This window comes from Xyrauchen texanus, chromosome 6, assembly GCF_025860055.1.
Source record: "Xyrauchen texanus isolate HMW12.3.18 chromosome 6, RBS_HiC_50CHRs, whole genome shotgun sequence".
NCBI classification, from domain to species: domain Eukaryota; kingdom Metazoa; phylum Chordata; class Actinopteri; order Cypriniformes; family Catostomidae; genus Xyrauchen; species Xyrauchen texanus.
The window spans coordinates 3,646,891-3,659,993 of record NC_068281.1 but is presented as its reverse complement, the minus strand read 5'-3'; the positions used below and the strand labels follow the sequence as shown (position 1 = coordinate 3,659,993).

At 42.7% G+C, this 13,103-nt stretch overlaps 1 protein-coding gene across 1 annotated transcript in view; it reads right to left on the bottom strand.

Annotated features, from left to right (window-relative positions):
* The window catches only part of LOC127644518 (potassium/sodium hyperpolarization-activated cyclic nucleotide-gated channel 2-like), a 72,742-nt gene that overhangs the window by 39,353 nt on the left and 20,286 nt on the right, over positions 1-13,103 (bottom strand). Inside the window, exon 3 of the mRNA XM_052127712.1 lies at positions 10,931-11,092. Coding sequence (XP_051983672.1) covers positions 10,931-11,092 — 162 coding nt within the window. The remainder of the gene's footprint in view (positions 1-10,930; positions 11,093-13,103) is intronic.

The following is a 13,103-nucleotide window of genomic DNA, read 5'->3' as shown; positions in this document are numbered from 1 at the left end:
GAACAAGAAGTATTGAAAAGTGGATCTGAGAAGAATTGATCGCTCTCCCATTCATTCATTCATTCTCTCCTGCCCTGGTCTGTCATGATAGGGCATGAGACAGTACAGCAAGACATTTATTTACCATATAGACGAGTGTGCCCTGCGGCCGATAAGCTCTTCGAATATCAGCCTCTTGGATTCTGCCTTTAATACTGTCTATGTGGCCGCCAGCCTGTTCTAACTCTGTTTATCTGAATGTACAGCACTCGGCATATCCTCTACTGCGACGACACGCAGCGCTGCCCAAACAAACAGTGACCAGATGCTGTCTAATATATGTTTTTAATCTCAGCAGGGACAATCAAACATCTTTCCACGGACCCATTCATCTCCACATTTGACAGAGATGGGAACACGTCATTTCTTATTCCTAAAATGAATGCGGCAGTCAGCCAGAAAAGCCTCCTGGAATGATGATACTGTATGCCTCTGTGCTCTTCAGAATGAATATATTTAGACGGGGAGCAAATTACAGAAGAAAACAGGACTCGTCAGGATTATATTTCTGATCATTTCAGTATGACAGAAAGAGGTCATTTGCCCCAATTTACTTTTGACATGTTTTGACATAAAGCATTTCTGCAGGAGAGCATTACAAATACATTTGGTTAAACTTTTACACCCAATCGTCGTTCTTAAATTCAAGTAAAGATACTTTTATGGATATTGACTTAATAAAACGTTGAAGTCATGAATGTGAAAAATATAAATGTTTTTTAAGTAACTGATATTAAATGAATACTATATTTCAAATTCTGTATTGTGTTTAACAGAATTCTCTGCTGGAAATTACGCTGATGGAAATGGTAAATGGTCTGCACTTAGCGCTGCACCTTAGCGGTATTCAAAGCACTTTACACTGCGTCCCAACCACCCATTCACATTCTTACTCATACACCAATGACGGCAGAGCTGCCATGCAAGGCGCTAGCCTGCCATTGGGAGCAACTTGGGGTTCAGTGTCTTGCCCAAGGACACTTCAGCATGTGGAGTCCTGTGGGCCGGGAATTTAACCGCCAACCCTGCGATTAGTGGCCGAACCGCTCTACCACCTGAGCCACAGCTGCCCGAAATGACACTTTTAACGTTTTTGAAATAAAATTGTTGACTCCTTTTTCATGCCAAGGCTAATTTCATAGTTAACATTTAATGCGTATTAAATAAAAACAATTAAATTATACTGTAAAGGGATTAATGGCAAAGAGGTGGTGAGAACCGGCATGACAATATAAATAACACACAAAGGTGTTTGTGGCACTTACACACCGTAACGGCGATCGTGCCAAATTAACAAAAACATTTTCAAAAGAGTGGGAAAGGCCAACAAGGAGCAGAAGTGGAAGAGAGAGAGAGAGAGAGAGAGAAAAAAAAACACTGCCAGTTCTCTGATACGCCGCAGCTTGGTCCTCGCCCACTCCTCCACCCTCTAATGGAGGACAGCTTCGCCTTCCGGGTGGATCGGAGGCAGTCTTCCGGCCCCTGGTGGACGGAGCGCCCCTGCTGCGTTCTCGGGAAACAGAAGGGGTCTACCCTTCTGGCAGCGGTTCTCCCGCTCAAGGCGGTTGGCCAGGAGCCCCTCCCCACTCGTGGTCGGCGCTCTCAGCCCCCGCCGCGTTACAGCGGCTGGTAGGGGTCTCCTCCACCCCTGGCAGCGGCCCTGACCACTCCAGGCAGTCGTTTAGGAGCCCCTTCTCCCTTCGCAGTCTGTCGGCCATACCTCGGCTCTCAGGCGGCCGGGCTCCTCCATCCCCCGGCAGATGGCCACGGCTTCTCCGTTGGGGTGGATGGTAGTGGCGAGGACTCTACTACGGCGCATCCCTACTGCTTCCCAGATTTCGGCACCAGTGTAAAGGGATTAATGTAAAGGAGGAGGCGAGAACCGGCTTGACAATATAAATAATAGTTTAATAAGCAACAAACACACAAAGGTGTCGGACAGCTGTCCGTAAATCTCTCTCTCTCTCGCACTGCAGTCTCCAGTCGGCTTTTATCCCTCTCTGAGGCTTGATTATCCTGATTAGGGGCCAGGTGTGTGGAATCACGACCCGGCCCTCCGCCCTGTAACAGATACTTAGATGATTTTTGAATAATTTGGCACAATTTGATTGAAAATGATGTCCAATGAAATATTCTGCTCACATGTGATATTTATCTTGATTTTACTATGTTTTCTTCAAATTTCACTTGCTTCAAATTTTATCTCAAACATGCTCTTCACTGACTCTTATGTCAACTTGGTCAACTAGGCTACACTAACTTTTGAATATGATACTTTTCACATGTTAAATATTGAAATGGTTTATGTTTATTTCACTAGATGATCATAGTTATAAACATATAATAATTCATTTTTTTTGTAATGGATTTGTATAGTTTAATATTGAAAGTCTTGGTCTGGGACAAAAATGGATGCTTAAGACCTGCTAAAATGTCAATTTTCATGTGAACTTCAAATAACAAAAATAAAAAAATCTCTTTGTTTTAAGTAAAAACAACCCCTGGGACATGAAATTGCACAAAGATGAAGAAACACACATTTAGTGAAATTCTGTTCACTGTGTAACACGAGTGAAATTGCATTATGTTCAGAGTGAGTTTCTCAGAATGCTCTGTGTTTTATGCGAAACCCTACGGCTGCTGTGTGTGTCCACTAAAGTTAGTGTGCTACCTCATGCTATCCTAATAGATTTATGTTAGCACTGAGGAACACACAAACATACACACACACATATTCAAGTTTGTTTAAGGATGATTCACAGCGTGTGCAACTCTGTTGCCTCAGTATGCCTTTATTTATAGCCGTTATCATAAACCTTGCTGAGAAGGAAGCTGCAGAGATAGGGTGTGATTTAGTTTTCGTGCCCAAAAGTTGTTGACACCGTGCAGTCAATTGCCCCTGGTAGTGAAGGGCCCCTGGGCACTGGCCCCGTTGGCTCGGTCGGTAATCCATCCTTGATGTGTATGCGTGTGGTTCTGGTAAAATAGGTGATGTCCTTTACCAGCTATCTAGAGCGTCAGGCTGAAGATACATAGTCTTTTCCTGTATGTGCTCACTAATGATACAAGTTGACAAGCACCGGCTCTCCAGAGACAAAACCACACATGTATTCCTTTGCCCGTGTCTCATAATGCCCCCAAGTGACCATTGATGTGAATCAGTATATCATGAACACAGATTCCGGCACTAGCAAGGGATCACTAATGACGCAAATACGTGCGACATGATTGGTCTGCACCAAAATGCTTTATTTTTCCACTGCTCATTGTGCGTATCGTGTGAGTTTGCTGTTGAAATGAACACTAGAGACGCTACAACAACTTTGAATGTTATTCACTTTCATACAAATCACAAGTAAAACGGCAGATTATCAGTGCATAAACACTCACTTTACACCCTGTTCCTCACATAATGCAATTTCATGGCATCAAAACACTTTTACTATAGTGCATGACTTCTAAGGCGATAAATGTTTACATTTGCACTACAAAACCAACTATATTTACAAGCTTGTTGGCCCGTCTGCCAGCGGGTCATCCCCGCCTTCCTCGACCTGGGAGGAGACAGGAGGGGAAAACAAAAAAAAACAAAAAAATAGGCAAGGGACAGCCCAAGATGGAGCGACAGGGCGAGAGAGAGAGAGAGAGAAAGAAGCTTATTCACTGGTTCTCTGATGCACGTTGCAAGGTCCTCGATCACTCCTCCACCCTCTCAGGCGGACGACAGCCACTCCACCCCAGGCAGACCGGAGTCAACCTCCGACCCCCAGTGGACAGAACGCCCCTCCACTTTTCTGGTGGTATGTTGGGACACTCCTTCGCCCCTGGCAGCGACTCCATCGCTCCAGGTGTTTGGGGAGTCCCAACCCTCCTCGCCTCACGGACGGCGGCCGTTCCCCACATCTGGGCGGTCTGGCTACTCCGTCCCCCAGCGGATGGCAGCGACTCCATCGATCCAGGTGGTCAGGGAGTCCCAACCCTCCTTGCCTCACGGATGGCAGTGGCGCTCCCCTGGGTGGACGGAAGTGTCGAGGACTCTATGAAGGGCATCCCTCCTCCCTCCCAGGTTTTGGCACCAGTGTAAGGGGGTTTAGATGGGCAAGGAGGAGGCGAGAACCGGCTTAACAATATATATAATATGTCATTAAATAAAAAGACACACACAAACACACACAGGGCATCTCGATCGGTCGTCCTCGGCCACCTTTATCCCTCGCGAACCCCCATCAGGCTGATTGGGGACCGGGCATGTGCTGTTCCAGCCTGGCCCCGCCCTCCTCCGCTCTACACCCATATTTTTAATCATTACTGCAAATTCTATGTTTATTATGTGGGAAATTCATGAACACTTTTGTTCACTTATTATTATTGTTAAACCAATTGATGCAGATGAACAAATCGGAAATTAACAGGGGCTCTGGGCAAGTTCCTGTTGTTTTATTAATAACATCTGATACAGTTACAAATGCATACATTTCAATCTTCATTCGAATTTTAGCTGAACATTATTTGTTTCGTGTCATCCCTTGTGCAGATGTTGTGGAGTCAGGGGCTGATGCTGGCGCCATAAACACTAAATGACGTGACCATTCGCTCCTTTCATTAGAAATAAATGGTCCTAGTAAGTAACACTATCACTCCCTGTTCTATAGCCTACCTCCCTGCCCATCGGCTCATCTCACTTATGCACCTGTCTGAAAATCCTCCTCACCAGCTAGAAGCCAAACGTGCGGGAGGGGTGGATGTTAGATATTTATGACGTTAATCAGGTCTGAAAAAATACAAAATATAATGTAACCAAATGCTACAATGTAGATAAGAATAGTATTAACTATAATAATATCTGGATGTATTAAAATGGCCTTGATGCTAAATAAAACGTTATTAATATTACTAATAATTTAACCGAACACAAGCACTTTTAGTGTATTAATCGTACCGTATATCTGACTAATGTTCATTGTTAACATTAGTAAATTTGCTCATTTGCACATTTGTTGAACTACTGTCCCTAGACAGAAGGTGTGCCACCACAATGTAAGACAAACAGATGCAAGTTCTCTCTGGTGCCATAGTCGACAAAGATGTTGAATAAAGAAAGGTGACTGAAATGATTGAGGTACTGAGGGTATATGGTGATTATTGTTTAGTATCCTGTTTTGTGGTCTAAGTATATTGGAGGTACAGTATATGTTGTCTTTTGTTATTGTGTTTCCAGATGTAACAGGAAGACATTATGTGAATATGTGATGAGGATATAATTGTGTTTATATGTAATAGCAACCTTAATGTCCATAGCAATTTCCTCTACTGAGACTAATAAAGAATTAACATGAAAAGCTTTTGCATTGTTGTATTCCACTGGCATGAAGGAGTTGCTAAGTTTATACTATATATATATATATATATATATATATATATATATATATATATATATATATAGCGGCATCTCCTGCATGGGAGGCAGTCACGCTAACGAGGAGGCTAATGGCTACAGCCTCTAGCATCAGTCGCTAGTGCGCCTCTTGAGGTCAGGGGAGTGAAGTTTACACATACCGCACAGCTAACATGTACCAGCTGGCTCCTGTTACACTCACTCCCCTAAACCTCGCACCCATCTGGGTCACGGCACCACTATTGAGCAGAATATACAGTACATATATAAGCTCCTTATTCCAAATCTATCTATCAATCTCTGTCTTTCAATCTCCATCTATCTATCTATCTGTCTGTCTGTCTGTCTGTCAGTCAGTCATTAATTTATTCATTCATTAATCATTCATCCATCTATCTCCTCCACTCCCTGGGTAGTGTACTTACTAAACTAGGGAGCGGATTGAGAAACACCCTTTGTCAGATTTGTTCTTGCGCTCATGTAAAATCTGCATATGTTTACATAATTCCTCTCTTTTCTCTTTCTAGCCCACTGCCATGTCTCGCTCTCTGATCTCTAGAGGGATGGTGACCATAATGTCATGTGTGACATCATCACGAACCCTCTGTATCCAGAGCGACAGTGCCCGAACACCCAGACAGAATCTGCACTTTTTTTCCTTTTCCTTTTTTTTTTTTTGGCATTTTGTGTGCTGATATTGAGGAAAAATCTGTGGAATGGGTTTATATATGGTAAAAGTGTTAAACTGAGCAGAGTAATTAACTAATTAATTAATTAAGCGAGTTTAGATCCTTTTAAAACAGTGTTTACAAATTGCTTAATACCATAAAAGTGTTCTAAAAGTTGCTGTAAGAGATATAATTTTTTAAGTACACCTTACATGTCCCAGATATCACTGAGAATAGGGTGTTCTAGGTTTTGGACAAAGGGGGTGGTCTAATTTTAAGAGGCTGTGTTAAGTGAAAAAGAACTTCAACTGTTAAAAACGTGCCTCAAGTTTCAGTGCACTATGTCTAGGTATTTTTATTTTTTTTTTATATTTCATAAGACTCATGTGCTATTTTACAAGTCTTCTGAAGCCAAACGGTAGCTTTGTGTGAGAAGCAGACAGAAATTGAAGTCGTTATTCCCTGCAAATTGCACAACGTGTGTGTGAGATGACAGAACTTTCATTTTTGGATAAACTATCCCAATGTTATTTGGAATCAGTGGTGTGTTTGTCTCTGTATGTGTGTGCGTGGTGTCTGGCCCTCTAAACAGGTTCTTTCATGTCTGTTTGAGAGATGTACAAAGAGCACAGCTGCTTTGGCGCATCTCTAAACCTTTACATGCACAGACACACATACACTTTTATCTCCACTGCCATCACCCTGTCTCCTCTCACCCACCCCAAAGAGCCCAGAGCTGAGCACCAACACACACTTCAGTAGACTGATGCTGGATGAACTAAGTGTCAGTGACAGATTGGAAACCTCAACCAGACTAAAAGACAACAGAGGAAAACAAAAACTTAACTTGAGAGAATACCCAATTGAGATGAACTCTTTCGAGTGTTATATTTTGGGGGATATATTTGCTGTCTAACTCTATAAATATGCACCGTCTGGATGAAATGAGGATGAAAACACAAAGGACACCAGTAAAATAAATTTGAGAGCCAATAATTCTCACGTTTCTCCTGAAAAGACCCCAGTAACCTCATGTGTGAGATGAGAATAGATCTTAATAATTTCTCAAATTGTGCTCACATTAAAAAAGCGCATTACACCGAGTCTCATTCACCCATTCACACACACACATTCAAACACCAATGATGGCAGAGCTGCCATGCAAGGCTCTAGCCTGCCATTGGGGGCAACTTGGGGTTCAGTGTCTTGCCCAAGGACACTTCGGCATGTGGAGTCACGTGGGCCGGGAATCGAACCACCAACCCTGCGATTAGTGGCCAACCCGCTCGACCACCTGAGCCACAGCTGTCCCAAAATGGAAATATGATTTGCGTTGATGAAGATACACTCTTATTTACATATTTGAAAGAACTTTACATATATAATCTCTTTTCTGACACAATACTAAATCACTTTTAAAAAGACCAGCATATCTTAATAGGGTTATTCTAGCGTTTAAACTACTATTCATGTTTGAATTGTTCTACAATTTAACTACAAGGTTAAATTTGTGATATGGCTGATACGAGTTCAAAAGAAGACTTATTTTTATACTATAGTGTCCAGCCTAGCATGTCTATGCAATGCATACAATAACACCAAAAACATAAAACTAGGATTCAGGGGATAAAATATACTTATTTATTAACTGTAAAAATAATATGCTTGGGAGCTGGGTAGCTCAGCGAGTATTGATGCTGACTACCACCCCTGAGTGGTGAGTATGAATCCAAGGTGTGCTGAGTGACTCCAGCCAGGTCTCCTAAGCAACCAAATTGGCCCGGTTGCTAAGGAGGGTAGAGTCACATGGGGTAACCTCCTTGTGGTCGCGATTAGTGGTTTTCGCTCTCAATGGGGCACGTGGTTGTGCGTGGATCACCGAGAGTAGCATGAGCCTCCACATGCTGTGAGCCTCGGTGGTGTCATGCACATCAAGTCACATGATGAAATGCACAGATTGACTGTCTCAGAAGCAGAGGCAACGGAGTCTTGTCCTCCGCCATCAGGATTGAGGTGAGTAACCACGCCACCATGAGGACCTACTAAGCAGTGGGAATTAGGCATTCCAAATTGGGAGAAAAGCGGATAAAAAATAAAAAATATATACAGTACTGTGCAAAGGTTTTAGGCACTTGTGAAAAATGTTGCATAGTGAGGATTCAAAAATGATGACATAAATAGTTTTCATTTATCACTTAATGTCATACAAAGTCCAGTAAACATAAAAAAGCTAAATCAATATTTGATGTGACCACCTTTGCCTTCAAAACAGCACCAATTCTCCTAGGGACACCTGGACGTCATACATATGATTTCAGAAGTCATACATATTAAACATGTTACAGTAACTTCACCGGACAATGTAGATACATCGCGATCGGTTAACACACGAGTAATGTTCAATTCATACGAGCATGATAACCAATATAAGCTTCAACAACCCTATCAGAAAACATATCCAAGCATTATAGCAGGTAAACAACTTCGCCAAACGGACAACAGATAAACATCCATCTGGACTGCAAATGTGTGAGTGTTCCTGAACTGAGCTGAACAGCGTATAGTTTCTCCAGCCCGAACATGAGACAGCCGGTGCTTCTTTCCAGTGTGTGCATAATGATGCAAGGATGAACGACATAAGCCAGCGATTTCGTGCCAAATTGAACCCGACAGCTCAAAATACAAATCATTTTTATAGGCTTACCGTAGTGAATCGGGGTAAGGACATTGATTTGAACACTGAATGTTTATGTACTCAATAAATAATGGCAAATTTGATAATTTTTAACTAAAACATCTTTCGTTGAGCAGCTTTAACAGACCAATAGTTCAAATACTTACCGTACAAACGTTATGAAGCTTTCATTCATTATTAGGAAGCCGGAATTTGGAGGCCAAGTCAACACCTGGAACTCTTCATCATGTTCCTCAAACCATTCCCGAACAATTTCTGCAGTGTGGCAGGGCACATTATCCTGCTGAAAGAGGCCACTGCCATCAGGGAATACCGTTGCCATGAAGGGGCGTACCTGATCAGCAATGATTTTTAGGTAGGTGGCACGTGTCAAATTGACGTCCACATGAATGGCCGGACCCAGGGTTTCCCAGCAGAACATTGCCCAGAGCATCACACTCACCAGCTTGACATCTTCCTACAGTGTATCCTGGTACCATTACTTCCCCAGGTAAACGGCGCACACGTACATGGCCGTCCACGGGACATAAAAGAAAGTGGGACTCGTTGGACCAGGCAACCTTCTTTCACTGCTCCAAGGTCTAGTTACAACACTCTCGTGCCCATTGTAGCTGCTTTTGGCAGTGGACAGAGGTCATCATGGGCACTCTGACCGGTCTGCGGCTACGCAGCCCCATACGCAGCATGGTGCCATGTTCTGTGTATTATGATACATTCCTCTTGTAAACATCATTAACATTTTCTGTGGCTTGTACCACAGTAGCCATACCTTCTGACAGTTCGGTTCAGACAGGACAGCCTTCATTGCCCTCGCGCATCAATGAGCCTCGGGCACCCAACACCCAGTCGCCAGTTTGTGGTTTGTCCCTCCTTAGACCACTGTCAGTAGGTGCTCACCACTGCTGGACTGATTTTTGTAAATGTCTTTGATGGAGGAATGAGAGACCCCGATGATCTTCTCAGCTGTCCTCACTATCCTTTGGGCTTCAGGGCTTTTGCACTTCATGGTGCAAGTCCCAAACCAGGCAGTGATGCAGCTGCTCAGGATGCTCTCAATAGTCCCTCTATAGAATGTAGTGAGGATGGGGGGTGGGAGATGTGCTTTCCTCAGCCTTCGAAGAAGGTAGAGACGCTGCTAGGCTTTCTTGGTAATAGAGCTGGTGTTGAGGGACCAGGTGAGGTTCTTCACTATTTTATTCTCTGTTGATTCGCTTTAATTTCAGACATTCCAAAGTTGTTGTTCTGTTCGCTTCCTTCACTTTCTATCGTGACCTGCACCTGAGTTGTGATGCAGTAGTGGGGTTTGCCCTCTGTGGCAGGGCGGAGGGTGGAGCCAGGTCGTGATTCTGCACACCCCACCCCTATTCAGGCTAATAAGCCCTCGAGAGGGATAAAAGCCGACCGAAGATGGCAGTGCAACAGGGCTAATTAGCCTGATTAGGGGTGGGCGGAATCACAACCCAGCCCCGCCCTCCACCCTGCCACACCCTCTTACATAAATCTCCGGGATTCCCCTAATGTATGAGCGCATATACAGAGACGTTAGGGACAGTCGATATTTTCCATTGGTGTTAATGAACGGGTATAGTTAATAGTGTATGTGATTTTCCCACTGTACTAGCAGAAATGTTGAATTCTTTCAGCTGTGTTGACGTTGTGTTGTTGGGCTCCATCCTATAACATTTGTCCCGGTCTGTTCCACGCACGCACACTCTTCAAACACCAATCAGAACCCTGCTTCTACATTTACATGGCCACAATAAGCCACGTTCTCCGAGAGACATCTAGGTGTGGTGGTGGCGTAGTGGGCTAAAGCACATAACTGGTAATCAGAAGGTTGCTGGTTTGCTCCCCACAACCACCACCATTGTGTCCTTGAGCAAGGCACTTAACTCCAGGTTGCTCTGGGGGGATTGTCCCTGTAATAAGTGCACTGTAAGTCGCTTTGGATAATTGTAAATGTAAATGTAAATTGGAAGTTTACTCTGTTAACATTGGATCTGCAGGGCGCTGTATTGTTCTGCAATAACAAGCAATGTGCTAGCTCGGAAGACAGCCTCGTTCAAAGCGTCTTTGTTATCATGAATATTAAAGAAAGTGCATTCATCTTGATGATATGAATGAATAACGTACCACCATCTTGTTGAGGGATACCCAGCAGTCTGAGGGGAAGTCTTGCAGCATGGGCACCAGGAACTGTAGACACCCGTCCCAGTGACACAGCAACAACATCATCGCGATCAAGTTAATTATCCTCATCACTGCACTCGCCAGGTCATAGGTCATGTGGAAGATCTGTGAGGGGGAAAACAACATTTGAAAACCAAAATGAAAATTTGCTTGATAAAGTTTGGGAATAAGTTACTTCATTTTTGTGTTCTGAATACGTCACACTGTTACATGTACTCCGTTACAGCCCAACACTGGCTATAGGTGCATCCCAAACCGCACACTTGTGCACTATTCTTCATTATATTTAGTGGAAGTAGTGCAAGTTGTATTTTAACACAAACATTTTTACAAAAAGACATGTACTACTAGTACCTGGATAATGCACTTCTACAAGTGTGGAACGTTGGACACTTCATGCACACAGCACTCGCGGCTTGCCGAATGTAGCTGAAGGGGCGGAGTTACATGGCTGCTTTGCTGTGTCCAAAGCAACGCATTATACACTGTTCACTTATATGATATGCAATATACACAATATACATAAGATACACTATGCACTCAGCCATGTACTGTATGAATATCAAAAGTGTAGCATCGTCCCAAATAGAACACTTAACGTTTATTACTACATGGAAGCATTCGCCGTTTAACAGAAGTGACGTTTTAAACACGTGCAATGTGTTGCCACCAGCTTAAGAGTGTTAGCCAACCTCAGTTCAACACTTGTACATTGCAACATTCTCAATAATGACATTATTTATCATCAGACCAGCCAGGTAACTCCGCCCCTTCCACTACGTATGGCTCTGGATGCTCTGGATGCATGAAGTGTCCAACGTTCCACACACCAACATAGTTTTGACGGTTGAAGAAGTGCATCGGAAAAGAATACCTTCTTATATACATACTATACTCTCCAAGTGCTTCCTAGGTACAAGTGTTGAACTGAGGTTGGCTAACGTGCTAAAGCTAGTGGCAACATGTTGCATGCGTTTAAAACGTTACTTTCGTCAGCTGATAATCGGCGAAGGCTTCCGTGTAGTAAGAAAATCGTTAAAGGAATATTCCGGCTTCAATACAAGTTAAGCTCAATCAACAGCATTTGTGGCACAATGTTGATTGCCACAAAAATAATTTCTTTAAAAAAAGCACAAATCTGGGTTGCAGTAGAGCACTTACAATGGAAGTCAATGGGGCCAATTTTTGAACACTAAAATATTAACTTTCTCAAAAGTGTAGCCACAAGACTTAAACAATATGCATGTAAACATCATTTTAGTGTGATACATTCACTTACTAACATTTTCTGTGTTAAGTTATTAAGTTAGTAATTTTACAACTTCATTGCCATTACAATGTAATATCAACAAACCCTGAAATGACTGTAAAAATTGCAATTTAAATAACTTTACAGTCATTTTCAGAAAGTATATTTACATTTACATTTATGCATTTGGCAGACGCTTTTATCCAAAGCGACTTACAGAGCACTTATTACAGGGACAATCCCCCTGGAGCAACCTGGAGTTAAGTGCCTTGCTCAAGGACACAATGGTGGTGGCAGTGGGGTTTGAACCAGCGACCTTCTGATTACCATATTACCAGTTATGTGCATAGACCACTACAAAGTATATGATGAGGTTTTGGTGAGAAACAACCTGAAAAGTATGTCATCTTTAAGTGTAAATCTTGACATACTGTAACCTATCGTATGCTTTCAGAAGACTTGGAATATGGCACACAAACCAGCGCAAAGCTCAAGTGTGGCCGGGAGTGTTTGTGCCATCTGCGGGTGCGTATATGTTCGCAAACTGTGGACCAATGGCCAGAAAAAGGCTCTTGCGCTAAGACATTTTAGTAGCATGCCTGTTTTTAGTGCAAAGTCTAAAATCAGTTCCTGCATTTGCAGTTTAGAGATTTGCAGATAAATGTCCAAAATGTACTTGATTTTTGTTAAACTATCTATAGGTCATGCTGTCATGGTTTATTTTTCAATGTGTTTGTATTTATGATTTTGATATTTTTGGTTGTATTTTTTTATTCAATTCAATTTCTTATTTAATCCACAGCCTAACCTGGAAGGCCGATAAAATCACTGTTAATACTAGCAATAATTTATGTGTCACTTATGACA